Source organism: Polypterus senegalus, chromosome 4 (genome assembly GCF_016835505.1).
Source record: "Polypterus senegalus isolate Bchr_013 chromosome 4, ASM1683550v1, whole genome shotgun sequence".
NCBI lineage: Eukaryota > Metazoa > Chordata > Cladistia > Polypteriformes > Polypteridae > Polypterus > Polypterus senegalus.
This window is the reverse complement of record NC_053157.1, coordinates 182,319,133-182,340,058: the sequence shown is the minus strand read 5'-3', so window position 1 is coordinate 182,340,058 and position 20,926 is coordinate 182,319,133. Positions and strand designations below refer to the sequence as shown.

General features: G+C 36.9%; 1 protein-coding gene across 3 annotated transcripts in view; it reads right to left on the bottom strand.

The window, feature by feature from the left end:
* Positions 1-530: 530 nt before the first annotated feature.
* The window catches only part of cfap99 (cilia and flagella associated protein 99), a 96,242-nt gene continuing 75,846 nt past the window's right edge, over positions 531-20,926 (bottom strand). For all 3 annotated transcript variants that reach the window (XM_039751735.1, XM_039751733.1, XM_039751734.1), the window contains exons 11-16: positions 17,793-17,997; positions 15,421-15,562; positions 12,776-12,927; positions 11,127-11,332; positions 3,803-3,971; positions 531-771 (exon numbers count right to left, since the gene is read on the bottom strand). In XM_039751735.1, the coding sequence (XP_039607669.1) occupies positions 691-771; positions 3,803-3,971; positions 11,127-11,332; positions 12,776-12,927; positions 15,421-15,562; positions 17,793-17,997 (955 nt within the window). In that variant the 3' untranslated portion in view covers positions 531-690. The remainder of the gene's footprint in view (positions 772-3,802; positions 3,972-11,126; positions 11,333-12,775; positions 12,928-15,420; positions 15,563-17,792; positions 17,998-20,926) is intronic.

Sequence of the window (20,926 nt, the reverse complement as noted above, 5' to 3'; positions counted from 1 at the left end):
ACTCAAAAAAACTGACACTTTATTTTTAGGGTTTGACAGGTCAAGGAATCCTGTGGTCACATTTGTCTCCTGATCTGATGCATTTTTAACATCATCATATTTAAATCACATCTTTCCGTGATGCTCTTTTGAAACAATTGTTTTGCTGGACATCTTGGAGTTTGTGACGCGTGACTTCATTACTGGGCTGGTATAAAAGGTCAGTCATGGACTTCATGGTTTGTCTAAGATTGTGTGGATTCAGCTTAAAAAGTCTAACATTATTATTATTATCTATTTTGGCATCATTTTGATCCCTGGTTAACAAATTTTTTCTGCCGTCTTGACCACATCTTTGAGTTAACATTTTCGCTCGGTTTATACACATACAGTATCATGGTTTTCAACTCTATTGTTTCGCTCCTGATTATTTTAGGAAGTGGTTATTTAATTTCTTCCACTTCAGTGTTTGTTTTGTTGCACTGAACCAATTATATTGAGGTGCAGTCAAGAACTACCAAGAAGGAACAGATTACAAAATAATACATATCTCTAATTGTATATTACATTTATTACAAAATAAATGTGGCTTGGAAACATGTCACACATATCCTTGATGGACTGTCTGCTGTGCGTTTCTACTTGCTATGCCTTTATTTAACGGAACTCTAACAGTCACAGTAGTCTGCTGATGATAAATAGTCTCCAGGATCAGTTTCCATGTTTCAATAGCTCAACTTGTCGCTCCAGACTCTTCTCCAAGTCCTGCCAACTCTGCTCTTCAGGAAGATTCTAGAACAAAGCAGTAGAAGTAGAGGGTCAAGTCAGAAAGACAGTATGAAACTAACCCCAATAATGTTACCCATTCAAAAAAATAAAAAACAGCTTTATATAAATATAACAATTTATGCATTTGTTTGAGTTTTAAGTGAAGGTGATCATCTAACTTATGAAATTTAAATTTATTTTTGAATACTTTATGGTGAGAATACTTTAGGATTTATTTATTTCCTACAGCTATAGAAACTGGCGCAAATAGCAATCCAAAACAATTTTATATGTAATAATTCTAAATGAGCAGCTTGTCACACTGCTGAAAGTCTTCCCAGCATTCTGTCTTTTTAGGTTTATTGGTGAGCTGCATTTGCCTTGAGATTGTAGAACATTAACAACATCTTAAATAAGAGCTAAACTAAATCATTTGGTGATGAATACTTCATCAAGTTCTTCCTTTCACTTAAGGACCTACAGAACAATTTGCTCTCTTATGAAATCCATCTATCAATTCTCTTAGCCCACTTATGCCGTTTTAGCATTACGAGAGACCAGACCCTGTCCTGACATCATCAGGTGTAAGGCAGGAATTAACTCTTATAATAGGAACTGAGGCTTTATGATGTCTGGAGACCAGTATCGGATGTATGGTTGTAACTTTCCAGGGCTGGAAGCCAAAGAAATGGAAGGGCATTTGGAAGCAAAATGTTTCTCTGGCCCGCAGGGTGGTATGTAATATGTCTTTAAGACTTCCCCAGAATGGACTCCTGCAGAGTTTCCTGGGAGTTGTAGTCTGTTGGCAGAGGACTTCTTGGGCCACTGGGTGGCATTTCTAGAAGCAATTTCAGTATTTCAGTGACCTAATTAAGCTGACCTGGATGTGCTTCTGAGTTATGTCTCTGTGAGAGTTGAAATGCTTCCAGGTCAGGCTCTAACCGTAACCTTCTCTACTTACTCAGGGGAACTTGGAGTCGGGACAGGAATGGAGATAGAACATTGCTTAGGAGAGAAGAAGTTTGGCAGTGGGAGGAAGAGAAGAGTGTGTTTATTGGGGCGGGTGAAGACTCCGTTGATAGGTAGGAAGGACTTGACTATGTAAAAGTTTTATTCATCATCCTTGGCACATGTATTTATACAAAACAAATGTTGTTCTCAACTAACCCGACTTGCACATATTTGAGATATTAAAAGGGAAATCAGCATACATGGAGAAAAAAGCTCACTAAGACACTTAAAAAAAAAAAACTGCACAAACAGGGACCAAGTTAATATGGACCCCTAGGGTTGTTCCCTGCTAGAATGAAACATGAGAAAGAAAACATGTATAGCACAGATGGCTTATTATATCAAGTGTTAAGATGAAAGATACACATTTTCCAAAGCCATATCCACTAGGGATCATACGGACACAATGCCAATAGCAAAATGACATGAATTCAAAGTAAACGGCAGAAAAACTAGGCAAGTTAGAGCAACTGTTTCTTGAGTTCTTGATGCTTTGCTGTGAATGAAAAAAGGACAGATGATAAAAATGACAGCCTTGATACATGAGCCTTTAATCGCTTTTTGAAGATTTGGGTAGACAGCTGGGGTGTCAGGTTGGGCAGCACATGGAGACTCAGATTATGAGGGAGTCCTGGGAATAACTTGTGTCTGATGCAGTTGGAGAGGAGTTTACCATTCAAACAAATTCTTGTAATTTGAATTAATTCTCTCCAAGTTTCCATTGAAGACCTATCCTCTCTCCTTACGAAAATTGAAACTGTCCCCTTATACGTTAGACATGTTACCAATGTCTTTATTTTTGGGTGTTTTTCATCTGGTTGTGTTCGTAGCTCTTGTATGTAAGCCGTCGCCAAGCCTCTGTTGAATAAGGGTAATCTTGACCCTTCGTTATTTAAAAACTACAGGCCTATTTCTAAATTTCCTATCTTATCTAAACTTTTAGATTAGGTGGTTGATGTTCTGCTGGAAAGCATAAATTTCAGCCAAGCTATTATTCTACAGAAACAGAGCTTCTTAAAGTCTCAAATGGTCTTTTGATGGCTACAGATGCTGGGGAGTATTCAGTACTTGTATTTCTTGACCTGAGTGCTTCTTTTGACACTGTGGACCACAATATTCTTATAAACAGCCTTAGTTCTTGTGTAGGCATTTCAGGGCCTGCCTTGGAGTGGTTTTTGTCTTATTTAATGCGTAGGCATTTTTCTGTTGAAGTACTAATCTGGTGTTACTCCTCTTACATCTGGTAAGCCAACTATATGTCATGTGCTTTCTTTTCATTCATCCAAAATGGACGTTAGGTTGGGTGCTGCCCAGGGCCTCAACCTTTTCTTTTGTGTCTCTTTCTAATTTGTTCACAATACTTTACAAAATAAAATAAGAAGATGTATTTCATAAAAGAAAGACACTTCACAATGTAACATTTGTAAAAACAATGATCAGCAGGAAAGTTTTCATGTTTTTCTGTTTTAAAAACACTTGTTCACATGTGCTGACATTTTTAAAACGAATAGGTGATTACATCACTGCAACACAGTGCTGCAACATGACGTGTACCCAAAACCATGCAGCATAATGCATTTGCAAGCACAAAATTTCAGAAGGGCAGTGCCCATAATTATACAAAATATCACAGCATAACATTTAAAATTATTCAACTCACTGAGCAACCCTTCTAGAAAAAACACGTCTGATTTCAATTCTTCAAGTAATAAAATTGCAAAACAGATGTATACTTTACTCAAAACACAATAAGAAATCCAACAAAAATGTAATGGAAAATACCAATAATAACAGGTAACACGTTTCTTTCTTTAAACTTAAAAAACATATTTGCAATGTCTAAGCAATCAAATAGTGAAATTTAGCCAAATGTAAATTATTAGTTGGCATGCATTAACTCAATATACAATATTTAATTAGTACTATTCACACTTGTGTTAGTCACCAGACCCTAACGCTGAGATTTTGCATTGGGCTGCAATAGTGCTCAATGAGTGTCATTATGGCAAATTTTGAATGTCAAAAACTTGCATCTACACCACACCTGACTTAAATTCCAGTTTGTTGGTGGTGGTCTCTTATCTGGTTTAATTCTTTGGCTTTCACTTAGTCTTTGACGCTCTTGTCGTTTCTCCTCTATTTTCTTCTGGAGTTCCAGTATACTTTCATCCTTAAATGGCAATTTTTCTGATTTGGCTTTCTTTTCCTCTCGCCTAATAATGCAAACAAATCAATCAATCAGTCAATCAATCAATCAATCTATCAGTCAATTAATAAATAGTTCATCATCTCTACTTCTGTGAAAAGTAGCTATATAGTGTTTGGGCAATATTGGATGAAGAATGCCATGTGATAACTCCAAGTCCTATGCCTGTTCATATAGAGAGTCACATAGTGAAAAGGAAAATTGTTTTAAGTACAGCATTTAATTTCCATAATTTTGTTTCCTTTCACTTTTTAGAGGAAACCCTGCAAATTAGGTGATTAGTGTCAAAGTGTGACTTATCCTTACCTTTCAATTGGATCTAACTCACTACATAAAAAAGGAAGAAGAAAAACAATTTATTTCTTATACAGCCCAAAATCACACAAGAAGAAAAGAATAAACTCCCTAACACATGAACAAAAATGGAAGAAATATTGGGAAGGGCAATTCAGAGAGAGACTTACTTCCAGGGATTTTTGGGTGAGCAATGAGGGCAAATACAACACAAAAAAATAGAACACAACTAATCCTCAAGCGGCATGTGGGCAGCGGATCAGGTGCCATAGTGGGGAGGCAGCACAGGTCTTTTAAAAACATAAAGAATTCTGTTTGGGCAGTAGAGTAGGGAAGAATACATTGACACGTGTGCTGGAGGTATTAATAATACAACTAGAAAACATCAGAAACAATTAGTTATACAGTGTGTCACTCATGCGTGCCAGAGGATCTCCTTGTTGGCTCATTCAAATTATGTTATAAGTCTTTCTTTACTGCAGCTCTAAGAAGCTGCCCAGTGAGGGCAATTAGCTCCGCCCTTCTGGTCCTGCTGAGATAAGTACCTGAGATAAGGTGTCTTTTAAGACCGAGACCTCATCGAACCAGAGCTTGCCGAGAGACTGTCTGTGTTAAAGAATCAGCTATACAGAGCCTTATTATTTGTGTTATTTGGCTGCCCTTGAGGCCACTTTGTTTTGTCACAAGCAGGAGTTAACTTTTAGTTAAAAAAGGAAGAAAATGGAAATTAAAAGGGATGGCTTGGTTTGTGTTCCAACTATTCTTCAGTTGTCACGGCCCATTCTTCCCATGCCCTGCCACAAGTGTTACAAGAATAAATGAATATGCAAAAATTATTTCAGTTATAATAAGGCGTTTTGAAGATTACTGGTGATTTAAATTAATTAATTAATAAATTAATAAGTTGAGTCAGACTTATTTTGCTAAAATGGAAGAATCCTAACTCTCCTCTTTTAAGTCAGTGGGAAACCGATGTTTTATACTTTTGAAATTGGAAAAAAATCAAATACTCAGTTAGAGGATCTATACAGATTTTTTTCAAAACACGGCTGGATCTAATCAGTAATATTTTAGAATAAGCTCTTAAAACACAGAGGAAGCAATTACAGTATTTCTGCATTTCTTTTTTCTTCTCCATTCATCTCTATTGGCGTATTAAAATCATCAATTTAGGTATGTTTACAAGCCTTAAGTTTTACCCTGTTGGCCATGCTCTTTCTCTCAGGGGTGGGGGTCGATTTGTTCTCATTCCTACTTTTTGTAAAAATTGATTGATTTGTATGGAATGATTACAATAAAATTAATATAATTTCAAAAAAAAAAACAATTTTTTTTTTTTTTTTGACAAAGTACTTGTCCATGGTAGACATAGTACACATTTTTTTCAGATTTTTACATTTAGGATCTTAGGTTTAATAATACTGTTAATCAATTTTATTTTGTTGCATTTATTATTTATGCGACATAAGTAACAGGTCATATATGTGATGTATAGTGATGAGCAAAGCCTGTGTTCACTTCAACACAGAAAATACAACAAATGGCCACAAACAAGAAATAAGTAAAAAAAAAAAAAAAAATTAAGCAAATCAATGTTATGTCCAGTGGCAGTACTCTTAATATTCTTATTATGGTAAGCTAACATACCCCTCAAATGAAACTACTGTTTTTTATTTAAATGCATTCAGGCTGGTGTACTGATCGGGAGGTGACATTCCACATGCCCAAAGCAGCTCCACAATGATCTTACAGTAGGCCGGCATAAGAATTCTGTGCACGACTGCTGCAGCCCCGTGACACCAGGCTGGCATCAAACATCAATGAGAATTGGGGAAAAATGTTTGTCTAAGCTGACCAAAGGGTAAATTTCCAGGAAAAAAACTGTCAAGAGTTGATTCCCTGCAAAAAAATGCTTGGGCAAATTTCGCTGATCAACACTAGTGATGTATAAATTCCAGTGCTGTCATGCCTGTTGAGATTAGATTCAGGCAGATAAAACTCTTTTCGTATGTTAGGTTTGTTTCAGTTTTGTTTTGTTTTCTGACTTGGACTTTGATTTTTCGTTTGCTTTGGTTGCTCACTGTATTTCTGACCTCTCAATTCTAACCTTTTGCTGTTTTGCCGGTTTGCTGTCTTAATTCTGGTTTTAAATTTCATCTTCCAGTCCTTTAATCAAAGGTTTTTCTTGCCAGGCATAACAATAGGAGTTCAACTTATTATTAATAAATTGTGAGCAGTCTGAGTTGGCGGCTCCCAGCAGCCACACTGCAATATTAAATTCTTAATAAAAACAGCATCTAATAGAGGCATGTGCTCAGAAATATTACATTTTAATTATGCAGTGCATAGTGACTGCAATATTAGGATGAACACTTAAAGTAAATTGAAGTAGGGAACATTTTGAAATATCTTGAAATAAATTAATTGAAGTAGTTTCTAATTTGACAACCAAGAAATAGAAGTATGAAAAAATCTTACATATGCTGTACATCAGTTATCCGGTATCTCATACTGTCAGTGTAACAGACTGTAGTCTTTATAAAGGCATTACCGTTTTTATTTAACCTTTCAATTTAAGTCATTTTATGATAAAGTATTATTAAGTTGAATATGTTTGACAAGGGAAAATGGTGTAGCGCCAGCTTTGTAACTCAGAAAGCCAAATGATCGATCCCTCTAACTTGCCAAAAACACTATCCTACAAATTACAGCCACTGACTGGCAGCTGCTTCAAAGATATCATAGATCACAAATAGTTTTTTCTTAACTTAGCAATTTAAGACTTTTTGTGTATTTTAGGTAATGATGGGCTGCAGATTTACTTTTTTTTTAGAACATTAGAACAATCTAGACAGTTCAGCCCAACAGAGCTTGCCAGTCCTACCCATTTAATTCTTCTAAAACAACATCAAGTTGAGTTTTTAAAGTCCCTGAAGTCTTAGAAAGTCCCTAAAGTCTTTACTTAAATTGTTCCAATGGGTGCTATAATGTGTCTCATGCTATACTACAGCCTAGTATATTTCGTTTGTTTGTACCATTAAGTGCTACTTGTTTTGTTATCAGGGCAATCTGGCTGGCACCCCAATATTTATTATTTGGACTCCTGTCATTACTCACTCGACCATAAGGCTCAACTAAATTTATTGGAAACAACTTTAATTCTAAGGTGTAAAGCATTTAGCTATTTTGCTCAGTATAATATTTTTACATCCTGCAATAGACCGGTGCCCTATTCAGGTGTTGCTCCTGCCTTGCGCCCAGTGCTTGCTGGAATAGGTTCCAGCTTCCATGCAACCCTCCTCTAGATAAGCAGGTTTGGAAAATGGATGGATGGCTGAATCACACTTTCATGGACTTAAAAAACACACTGTTTCATCAAGTGATAAGCAATTGGACTGTCAATATATAAATATGCACATATAGCATATATGCAGCTAACTTTATGTCCTGTGTTGTGGGAAAAAAGTAAGCTTATGGTGTAGCGGGTCCAAAGCTCAAGTCAAAAAGGCCACTTTTTAAATAAATAGTCGCCGCACTCGAGGCTTAGAGAGGGGGCGTGGTAGTGTGGCCGGAACAGATTCCTGGGTGAATTTGTGATGCGGGCGATCCTCGCTTAAGTGCACAGGTGAGGAGTCATCTCCATCCATAAATGATGCCGGGAACTGCTAATTGCCACACCTGATCCACGTCCCCATGATAAATAGAAGCGCGAGGCGGATGAAGAGGGCAACAGAAAAGAGAAAAAGAAGAACGGAGGTTACAGGAGAAGAAGAAGGCAGGAAGCAGGGAGGAGAAAGCTGGTGCATGATTGAGCGAATGGTCACTCACTGTATAGAGTGGTTGGCAGCTGGACAGTGAGCCCTCGTAGGGTGTTTGGCCGGCACCCGGGGGCAGTTAGTAGTGGTTGCTCCTGCTGAACATTAGTGAGGCGTGGGAATGACCGGAAGGAGGATGGCTCACTGCATAAGGCCAAGAAGGCAGCGGGAGTCGGGACTTGGGAAGTGAAAGCCCCAGTGTGAGCGCCCTGGTCTCTGGGAAGCCCAAGTCACAGTCTGATGATGCCCAATGGAGCCAGTGGTCAGAAAGGCGAACAGACCAGCAGTAGAAGGCAGAAAGAAGGTCAGTTGCAGGTAAGGTGGCTCCCCTGGTGCTTAGCATAGACAGGAGAAGCAGGGGAGTCACCAGTAGAAAGGCACTGGGATCTGTTTTTAAAAGGACAGCTTCCAGCCATTGTTTTAAACTCATCAGATTTTTAAAGGATTTTTTTTCTATTGTGTTTTTAACCTCCAGTGTTCACTAATTTTTATTGGATTATTTATTTATTAACTTTGAAGCACTGCACTATTTATTTGGACACTTTGATTTTTATTGTTTTTAATAAAAGCACTTTTGCACCATCCCCTTGCTTCATTTTTGTGCCTCACTGCCCAGCTCATTGGTGACATTATCAATGCTGTCGGGTTCAGAGCTCCCAGAAGCAAGATGGGAGCATGGACCGGAACCCGCATCGTCAGACAGCTACTATCTTGTCACAAAGAATATATGCATTATTAAATAAAACTAGAGTCAAACAAATGAATAAACTGAGTCAAGCAGACAAGTGTGTCAATTTACATCAAGTCATCTTGCATAACATACATGACAACATGTTTTCTGGCCTTGTTTAACTTAAACATCTGTTGCCAAGCTGTAGGATAGGGGGTATAGTGGCGCAATGGTTAGTGCTTCTGCTTCTCCCCTTCAGGATTCCTGTGCCATGCTCAGTTATTGCCTGTGGAGAATTTACACAGTCTCTCTGTGTTCATGTGAGTTTTTCACTATATATTCCTCACACAAAGATTTGTGTATTCAGATAACTGGGGTCTCCAGGTTAGCTGGTTATGATCTGGTGGGGTGCATGTGAGTGTGTCCTGTGACAGACTGGTGACCTGTCCAAAGTTGGTTCCTGCCTTGCAACTGATATGACAGAGCTTCTGAGTTCTGAATTACGCAGATTTAAAAAATATGTGGACAAATAAAGGTTCCATAACGGAGTGCACAAACTTCTTAGTAATATAGCTAACATTAAGTGTATTGCATTAGAGGGTCCGCTTCAGGTTGGACAGTTTGGAGACAAAATCAGATAGATGAGATTGTATTGGTTTGGTCATGTACTGTATACAGCAGAGATGCTGGGTATATTAGAAAAAGGATGCTATGGATAGAGCTGCTAGGCAAGAGGCAAAGAGGAAGGCTTAAGAAAAGGTTTATGGATGTGGTGAGAGAGGATATGCAGGTGATGGGGTGTAACAGAGCAAGATGCAGAGGACAGAAAGATATGGAAAAAGATGATCCACTGTGGCGACCCCTAACAGGAGCAGTTGAAAGAAGAAAAAGAAGTTTTCATTCTTCTGTAGACCTATGAAATAACCAACCTTCTATCTTCTGAGCTTTCTTTTCTAGCAAGTAGTTTATGAGGCCCAAGGCGTCCACATCCACACTCAAGCATATTCCTGCTGCCTCACACTTGGTCTTAGAATTACACTTAACCTAGTTCAGAGCTACCTGAGGGGGAAATCAAGAATCAGAAGATATCCATAAACAATTAGGGAAAGCATGTAGACCTCATGTGGATGAGAATCAAATGGTGTCCAAACAATACCCCTTCTTGTCTGTGCCACCATGCTGACTTCATGACTAATTGATTTAGGTGATTCATTTTTAAGATTTCAAACCACAACTACTTCTACTTGTGTTTCTCCAAAGCATTAATTTTAAATCAGTTTTTATTAAACCTCAAGCCACATGGAAGTGGAGAGGATAGGACTTCAGTGTAACTGGCACCACATCAGCAGGAAGTGCACCACCTGCTGTTTGTTACAAGAGCTGCAGTTTCTATGGGTAATAAAATCTACTGTAAAAACATAATTTAGGATTTATAGTGCCCTTAGAAAGTGGTGATGGTGATGGTCCTGACACTGTGTACTCATCACAGTCCACTCACTGCCTTGCTGGGCAGAGCCAGAATGTACCCAGCCAGATGGTCAGTACAGTTGTTCTAGGATTGTAGCTGAGCTTCACCCATTTTCATTTTTCTTTGAGCTTCTTATTTTCTCCAACTCCCTTATGAATGTCCCGTTTATGTTTTATTTTGCATTTATAACTTTACCCTACTCCCAAATTTTTCCACATTGTTCTGATTTTGCTGGAGTGAAGCCGCTACCAGAATTCCTCTCCTTGGTTGCAGCTATTATTAAATAAAAGACTGCAGTTGCTACATCCTTGGTGCTGACACCAGAATCTGGATATTCTTAAGAAGACTAGCACATGTTTGTTTATCTGTGATTTTGTATGGCAAGGATTTTATGTACACTTGATTTCTGACAATGATTTTTTATTTATCATTTTGGTTTAGGCATTTAATAATTCTGGCTTTCTGGTTTGGCACTAGTTCATTTACAACTTTGTGTGCTTTAATCTCAAGCTCCTTCTTTGTTTTCGGCTTGTTCAGCTTCATCCGTTGTGAAGCAGTACAGTTTTATTTTTTTTAGTAGTTTGCCAGAAGTGACGTTGGTTTATTAAATTGTGTTGGCATCAGTAATTCAGTTGCTGATTGTCCAGAACTCATTAAATACTGTCCTATTTGGTTTTCGTATATATGTTTAAAATTGGTATTGTTATTTTTGTTGTTACTAATTTTTATTATTACTTTCATAACACTGTGCCACCATTCTGTTTCATGTTTATCATAGTATGGTATCAGACTGGTTACTAAACTTTGAATCACATAGGAAAGCTTAGCATCTTAGGTTTACGTGGGTATTGACAGATTTTTGGTTATGTGGAGAGGTTCTCTTTACTTACATGTATCTGACAAAGAGACATTTACCTGATGACAGCAGCCTCCCTCATTGCTGCTCTGTGTAGAGTGATCTCTTCTATTTGATCCTGGATGAACTGTTGCTTGGCTTGCTTTTCCTTAACAATCTTCTCTCTCTTCTCTTCTTCCTCCTTCTTTTGAGCTTCCTTTAGCAGTACCAGTCTCTCATGGAGCTCCACTAAAGACATCTCACTAAGCAAAGACTGTCCGGATGTCTACATGTATAGGAAAAACAAAAAGCAATCTAGTCATCATCACTACTTCCTGTCCCTGGCATTCTCATTTATTCAAAAAGATGTAATAAAGCTTCTATTTTCCACAATTTTATTGTCAAGTTCTTACAGAGAGTTCCTTGGACTGACTCCATGGTTTGGTTTTGTTCTCACATGCAGTGTAAATTGTGGAACCTTATATACACAGGTGTGTGCCTTCCTGAATGATGTCTCCAATCAATTCAATATGTGATATGGACTACAATCAAGTTCTAGACACATCTCGGGGATAAACAGAACCCACAAAGCCGCAACATTTCAGTTTTTGATTTTTTAATACATTTGGATTTTTTTCTGAAAACATATTTTCACTTTGTCATTATAAGCTATTGAGTGTAGATTAATTGTCAAAAATGGCAAATGTATCCATTTAAAATTAAATCTACAACACAATAAAGTTTGCAGAAAGCAAAAGTTTGAGGTGCCTTTTTAATGCATGCAATTTTGAGTTCTGGGTAAAAGAGGGGTTACAATTGAGTCCAACTTCTTCATGAAGATTTTGTTGATAGGTGTAGGGATAAATCCACTGTAAAGTAGAGGGTGGTATGGCACTACCTAACTTTCAGTTTAAATACCTGGGCTGCAAATATTTAAGCAATAAAATATTAGTCCATGAATTTACAACTACCTGGTTTGCAATGGAAAACTTATGGTCTGACATTTACGAAAGATATGCAACCAATGCAAGATACAGGCAGACAAGCTCTTACCTTTTTTCTGTACACATGATAATATCTTATTTCTGTCTCCTCTAAGCTATGCTGTGGTCAATCGAATTTAGAGTTTTTATAGATAATATATTTGCATCTTTTGAACTATTAAGTTCCAAATTTAATCGTCCAGCTACTTTATATGCATCTTCTACTTCATTAAATGTTTTAGAACACCTCAGTTTTTCCAGTTTTTCTTCAAAATGAATTAGTTGAAATGGCATGAATGACCTAAAAAGGTGTAAATGGTGGTAAAATGGTTTTCTATCCCTGGCCTACAGAATGTAAGAGGCTCCTTACATTGGGTTTTGGTGGCAGACACTCTGCTAGCTCTGATTCATGGACATCTATAGAGCAGGTCTGTCTTTGAGTTGTGAAATACTTTTGATGTTTCCTCTAAAACCCTCTTGCCCAGCTCCTAGTTCCCCAGATTGCATGTATTGAGATAACTGAAAATCACACACCTACACGATGATCAACCTTGGGCCACATTAACTCCCAAGCAACTTTTCACTATTGCAGTAACCCATCTACCACTATACAGTATGTCAATTTTTAGTGCTTGACTTATGGACGACAGAGGGTACATTTACTCATCAAGCTGATCAAATTAGAATTTGCATTTGCTACATAGCATAAATGTTATTTCCCAGTCTTTTAAATATTATTTATTTACCTGAGTGTGGTCCACAAACTTATGCCGTATAAACGGTATAGACTCCATTGCTCGTATCTGCCGAATAAGTTCTAATTTTCTACACAGCTCAGCCTCTGCTCTCTCCAGGGCCTGCCTGAGAAGCTCCCGGCTTTCTTCGGTTACTTCTTGCACTGAAACAAAATGTTACAAGGAATTGGCATTTGTTTAATTTTCTGCATGCCTATTAGAATAAAAATAAATACTAGCAGTAACGACATCATTCATAGTGGGGAAAGGGCCCTTTAGCCACTTTATTTTTCTAAAAGGATTTACTGTGGCACATAATGTGCTTAATTACACAAGGTCCCTCCCTATGCAGCAGGTAACTGAAATAAAGTTTCTCATTTATAATGTGGTCATATTAAAAAGTACTTGGGCCTTCTATTTCAGTTCAGTTTAATATATTTTTAATATGTCAAACATCCATCTACAACTCCGAGCACTTTAAACATTTCAAAAGTAACAGTTACACAAAACACAAAATCACCATTCTTAATATCAGAAACAATATATGCATAAAAATGTACATATATTCAAAATAAAATTTATTGCAGGTGTCTTTTAAAACTAGCTTCCTAGGTGGCACAATTGTTAGCGCATCTATCTCACTGCTTCAGAGTTCTTTATTCACACTGTCATTGTGTAGTTTGCATATTCTCGGTACATCTATAATTTTCTCCAGCTATTCCAGCTTTTCTCCCACATTCAAAAAACATATGGGTTATGTCAAGCACTTGTGATTAAGGGATATCTTCATAGCTCCATAAAAAGGTAAGCAATACCATCCCAAGCAGAGAGGGGGCACTGTCACCAATACCATCTCCTTTTCCGTTGGCAGATCACTGGACCAGATTCTGATTCCACCATAAAGCGCTGTCCTTTCTGTGTCAGTACTATAAAGATTCCAAAGCAAGTGGGCATTCATTTAAGGACCCACATCTGAAGAAGCCACCTATAATCCTCAGCAAATTCTATTTCTGTCCGCACCCTTGTGGGTATTTTTCTTTTAAATGGTTTTCACGATAACTTCATTTAATCAGAGTTACTGGCTAACACTCCCAACCTTTTTTCGACTAATGGGCCTTTGTTTGTTTTTACAGTTATCACATTTGGAAACTTACAATTTCTCAAATTCATTTAGGACCAATTCTATGTGTGAGTCTGCCCACGACGAACTTAATGATTGTTCCTCATCAAAAGTAAAGCTAAGATCTTCAAGACATCCCTGGCGAGGTAACTCGGCTCCACCAATCACCATTTTTGTAGAAGCCCTGGATGTTGTTAATGACTCTACATACCTTTGCAGTTATTTCAAAAGGCAACCATCAAGAAGGAAATTCAGCACAGATTTAGCTTTCCTGGTGTCAGGTCCTTCAGGACTATAATATCAAGAAGGAGGTCAAGGTAAAGGTTTATAAGGTGAAATGTGTCAAAACTGTCTTGTACAGTAGGGAGATTTGGGTTACCTACTGTTGAGAGATTTCATCAGCACTATTACTAAATTATTCTCCATATCATCTGGGGGGTCACTTTACCAATTCTAGTTGTGTCCTGAATGGCACAAGATTAATGCACATTGAAACAATGATCATGCAGAACCAACACCACTGGATATTCTACTGCATTATAAAGCCTTGAGATGTGCCCTCTATTTCCAGCTAAGCCAAGATCATAGAGCCCAGGGTAGTCAGAGAAAGCAGGTTAAAGACAACTTCACAAACTATCTAAAATAAGATGGGATCGACCTCACTGTCTAGGAGACCTTAGCCACAGAATGTCCCTTATGGCACCAAATCCCCTTTACAGCTAAATGGCTCCCCAAAGCAAACTCTTAATATTTTTTAATCATTTAATTATGCAAAGTATCCTATTACCCTAAAAACCTAATCTTGTGATGCTTGCTGTACTGATAATAATGTATTACATACTATATACATTTATTTTGCTTGGTTAAATTTGCAATTTTCAAATGTGTCTTGACTGTTTTTTCATTTCATTTTCTAATTCTATCTGTTGTCACACACGTGCAAGTAGAAGGGAGCTCTATGTACCAAGTTAAGGTAATTCCACTCCAGGCCAGGGGGTGGCAGGGTGCATTAAACCCTCTTCTGTTGTTTCTACAGACAAAAAACAGGAACATCTGCCTGATTCACCCGTAAAGACATCACTTCCGGTTCTGGTGCCCCAAAGGATGTTACTTCTGTGGCCCAGAAGAATGTCACTTCTGGTTCCGGCACCCAGAGGAATGCCACTTCCGGTTCTGCAATGTCACTTCTGGTCATGACCTTTAAAGACATTAATTTTATTTTAATTCTTTTCATTTTTATTACTATTTAATTTAATATTGTTTCTTTGTATCAGTATACTGCTGCTGGATTATGTGAATTTCCCCTTGGGATTAATAAAGTATCTATCTATCTATCTATCTATCTATCTATCTATCTATCTATCTATCTATCTAAAGCTGCCATGTTTTGACGAGTAATTCAGTTCAGTTCAGGACTCAATTCAGTGCACATGAGTGCTCATTCTAAACCTTTTTGCAGTCAGGGACAATATATGAGTGGCTGCTCCAAACCTTTTTGTGTGTGTCGAGACTGACTGTTCATTTCACAGTGTATTACCTATTTTATGCTTGCATTCCTGGATGATGACTTTGGCTTGCTTGGCATTCTTGTGGCCTTGTGCTACCTGCTTTACGAGCTCCTTCATCTCCTTCTGGTTGGCCATGCGCTTTTCGGCATAGCGCTGCATCAACTCTGCTGTCTAAAGAGAAAATACGGAGAAAGATTGACAAAGAAAGAATAAGGCTTTAATTAATTCCACTTGTACATCATCAGAAGAAAAAAACAGATGGCAAGATCTCTGATGAAAATCTGCATGGAATAAACAGGAATTGGAGAACTTAAACATATCTATGTTCACTGTAAAGAATAACATGCTATATGCAAGCTGTGATAACCTCCAGCCCTAACCTCCCAACCCAAGACCCTGGTCTGGATTAAGAGGGTTTGAAAGTGACTTGAAATGTTAGCATGTAGATGTTTCGTCAAAAAACATTAATCTGTTAACCTATATGTTCCATTTCTGTTTAATACAATACTTCTGGATAACAGAAAACATTTTTGATTTTGAAACATTGTTATGTTTTTAAATGTGAAGGATACCTCATAGTAAGTATTGCGTTTCTGTTTACCAGAAATATCAATATTGCTCAGTTCATTTGGAGAATTTTGATTCATGTTTGGTCTACCTTTATAGTTGATAGATTCATTATCAAAGATAGATGTAATATACCAAAAATGAATACATTTCAAAACAAAGTGAAAAGTGAACTTTGAACTTGCTGATCAATGTCATTGACTATGTGCATGTGAGGTCAGTAAAATTAAACCTCAAGAACATAAACATATAGACAGAGTGCACATATTGCGCTCTGTGATGAGTAACTTTATTAGTTAGTCATCTCTTAGTTATTGGGTTATAGATTTTGGAAGAATTGCAGTAAACATAAACTGTGTGAATCATAAAGACTTAACATTCCAAAAAATAAAATATGACAATAGGTAGAACAATAAACACTAAGTATTGAGAAGATTTTTGAATGTTTGTTGAATAATCTGAGCTTCTTCAAGACTAGTATGGTACATAACAGCAGAATATAATCACAAGGCCAATGATGCATATCGAACAGACCTTGGGTAGTTAGTAGTAAGTTATTAAGCTGAAGAAACTAAACTGTAAGGGAGGCAAAAATTTAGAACGGAAGAATGTACTCTCTTGCCCCATTTTGCATTTTTCCATTTGTACTGCAATTCTGTATGCAGGCTTACATGGGCACCATCAAACTATCTGTAGAAACAACTTCTTTTGCTAATCGTGGTAGTTTACAGCCTGTAATGTCATCAAATTGCCCCAATAAAAGATGGAGTCACACATAACCTGTTGTTTCAAATGTAACTATTCACAGAAAGACTGAAATTCTGTTTAATATGATCTTTTTCTGAAAGCATTATATGGTCTTTGAACTTTGCATTCGTCTAGGCTTTGATTCGGGTTTTGTTTTAGCTTTAGGGTTCTGGTTTAATGTCTTCTGTGTACTGACACCCACTTTGTTTGACAATTATAAGGATATACCCTTTAAACTTGATTGCATCTCTGCCACTCAGAAATAAAATGTAACACTATAGTGGACAACCAAAAAATGAATGTAAACACCAAAAGTCCCAAACCCTCTCACTACACAATGACTACACTACCCAACTGATACCAGTGACTTTAGATGATGCCACAATTCCATTCTTCCTCTCACTGATTTTAACATATATTATCCCTTTCTTGTGAGCATTTCTAGTGAAACAGAAGTACTGAAATATATGTTCCTCAGCAGAAAACTAATGTTGAACGAACAGGAGCATAAAGCAATGAAATGAAAAGTAAACCTCAATTAACTCTTTCACATTGGATGTTTAAAATAAATTTATCATCACTTTTCTTCCGCTGTTGTAAACTGCTCTCCAGCCATACCCAGGTTTTTATGCCCATAATGGTGTCTATATTAAAAAAATATACCTTAATTAATTCAAAGTTCTTGCGCGCAGTTGAATACACAGAAACAAAACAATTACAAATCCAGTCAACTCAACTGCCCAATATAATTGACTGAGAGTGTGGGAGTGAATACATCTTATGATTTAATAACATCTTGCCCACGTTATTTTTCCAATGTTGTCAGGAAAGACTCTGGCCACTTGACCATAAACGGAATTAGAAAGGATTAACAATGGATGAAAACTGGTTTAGCCTCAAACTGTATCCCCTACAATTTACAGAAAAAAGTGTGTACTGGACAAAGAATATTTTAAAGTCCCGGAGGAGACATAGCAGTACTTAAACATCTAAATATTTTAGTTAATCATGATGCTTGTATTGTTATAGTGGATAACTGAATTTGAAAACAAAAAATGTTAAACAAAAGCCTCAGTAATTAACTTACTTCCTCCTTCTTTACGATGGCCTTCTTTTTGTTGTCCTCCATGATTTTATGACGAGCCAGAACTGCCTCTTCGTGACTTAGTTTTCCTTCTAGGCGTCTCCGCTCCACCTCTGCTAACTCTTGCTCCATGTCGATCTCTCTCATCTGTCTCTGCCATTCCAGAAACTCTGAGGGGTCTCGCGCTCCCTCCAGAAGCTTTTCAATTCTGAATAAAAAATTGAAAACTTTGAATTCAAAAGATACTTAACTAAATTTAATCGTGTTAGGATAAACATTGCAGACTTTCTGCTTTAAACCATTTCAGTCACTGAATAAGTGAAGAATTCTTAGCAAAACAATACCCACTTTCCGAAGAAAATTTTTAAATTATTTTGTAAGTGATGTTAGGGGAAAAAACATTACACAGGGTTTTATTTAACAACTAAACGGCACAAAGATTATTAACAAGATTTCCTAATATGGCCTAGATAACATTCTAATGGCATTATTTTTTTAAATTATATGTACTTGTTCCAGCTAAGGTACACAGCTTTAATTAATGCAACCTGCTTAAGTTTCCCACTTATTTTTACAGCTAATGTGTTGATAGCTTGAAATGACAATGTTTTTACAATTATTTAACCAGCTAATTTAACTAATGTATGCAAACAATTCTCCTACCTGGAGTTTCACCTTAGAATGGTGAATGGGTTGTGAAATCCTACCTGAGTCACCTTTAGGAAATTAGTGAAAAGGAGGGCCAAGGCTAACAGCACACTGGAGAGTTTATTTGACCTAGGAATATCAAGACATTCCCTCGCTGGACGTGGAGATCATTGCTAGAAAAGGAAACATCTGACCTCCTAAGTTCAGCCTGTTGCCCCACTAACACACCAGGAGATGCTGAAGGAAAGTGAATGCATTAAGTGAACCATTGTTAGAAAATTATTTTAAATGATAAAATACTTGGGGTTGAATCCTATTTTACTTTCTGTTTTTTGTACTTCTATTTTTCCTTTATTTTCTCTGTACTGATTTTAGTACCTCAAAGCTTGAAAGTGTAAATTGTATAAACAACAAAACCAACATTAGAGCTTACAAGTGAAGATGAATGGGGCATTGATGAAAGAGATCTTTCTGACAGTGATTTGGTGATTTCTTCCATTTTTCAAATATATTTCACATATTCAATAAAGTTTTGAAGCATTTTTTGTTCTTAACTAATTCCATTTGAAAGATTTTTTTTTTACAGAAAATGAACTCAAACTGCCATGGATGTCAAAGCAGTTTTGACTGGAAAATATAAAATGATGGTTGCCTAGAAACAGTTGGCTACATTTAAAAGGCTTAGTAATGACATTAATTAATTGCTACAATTTTTATTTGAGACATTATTTTAATTGTCCTTTTAAGGTCAATTCCAGTAAAAAATAGAAATCAAATACAGAAGCCAGAAGTTTCTCTTACAATATTAACAAATGGGGTTCTCTATAATAGGGACTGCATTTGTGCCTTGTTCCTAGGCTCACTTCTTTTCTATTTGCTTTTGTTTTTTTGGTTTTTTTTTTGCATTTTCATTTGTTAATTGTTTTTATTAATTGTCTTTAATCTGGTTCAGAGCCGACAAGATAGGGGCCTCAAACACAATCAGGTCCTTCTCAAATGCTGCAGTCATTGGAGCTGCACTCACCTATAAGTACTATAAAAGACTTCAGATGGCCATAGCTCTCCACTCTGATATTAGTAACAATTTGTTCATTGTGCTTTCAGTCACCTCCCTTTTAGATTCTCATTCTTTGGAAATCTTTGATTTTTGCTACCAAGTGCAAGTTATTAAGTACAGTCTAGCTGAAGTCACCTCTTATGAGACAGAGTATAGTATATAAGTATATGTTAATAGCGCTTGTCTCTTGTGAGACAGGTGCTATTAAGGTTTCTTCTGGTTTGTGTGCCTAGCTTGTGTGTTTAGATTAATGTTTTTGGATATGCCTTGCTGGACAGGGTTATGTTTAGGGTCATTGCACTGGCTCAAGTTGACTTCTTGTTTGTTTGATATTTTGTTGTTTTTTAAGTTTCCATTGATAATTCTGCTTTCGGTTTGTCTTTATGTCAAATTATGTTTTACTTTGATATTGTGTTATTTAATTATTTCATTTGTAAGTACTATATTTTTATGTATTTTTTCTTCAATTCATTGTGGTTTGCAACTGGAACCCCAAGAGGCAAGGCCATCTTGGCATCACTGCTCAAGGATCGCCCTTAGCATTTATATATGAAACTGGAGGTTCGATTCTTCAGTGGTTCATTAATGTTGAAAGAGTGCATTTTTACAGGTATTGAGTCCTTCTGGTTCCTGGATTGGTTGTTTCTGTCTCTGGTTTTCAAATGTTTGGATTTCAGATTTGGACCTGCTTGCTGAGGGTTGCCCTTTAAGGTATACCTTTCTGTACTACTACCATTTTAGTTCTGCTTTTTAATTGAAAATAAATTCTTCATTTCTAAAGATTCCTTGTTGGATTTGTCTCTCAAACCACAGGTTTGACAGATTCCTTTCCCCAGAGAGGTATTTTGTGGTGTATTTTGGAAGATATAAATACTTTTTTGAGAATTCTGAATTTCAAAACACAGTTTAGGCCTTTGTATGCTGAAGTCTACCTGTGGAGTTAGCCGTCAGGCTGCCAAGGGTGAGTTCTGGCATGTGGATCTTCTTTCTGGAGCCCATCACCGTTTCAAGTTTTGCATCACTGAACTTTTTTTGTTGTTAATTTCAAGTTTTACAAGAAGTTTCTTTGTTTAATGTATTATTGTTAGTAAATTTCTGAATTGTTTATTGAATTTAATAAGGAATTTTGTTCCAGTTAATTAAGTCAATATTACAGAAATAACAAATAAACAATTTCATTCTGTTGAATTTTTGGAAGGATTCTTCATAGTTTTAGACCTCCCATTGTTCTGCCACTATTAGACACCTAATTGGCACGCCACTGAGCAAAGGAAGAAAGGATCAGAGATGAAAACAGTGTCAAAAAATGAGGAAAGGATCGAAACCAGGGATACTTTTAATGGGTACCTAAACTTACAAACCTTTTTCAGGTTGTTTAGTTTCTCTGACGATCTTCCAGTGCTCTACTGATCACTTACAGCCACAACAGTAT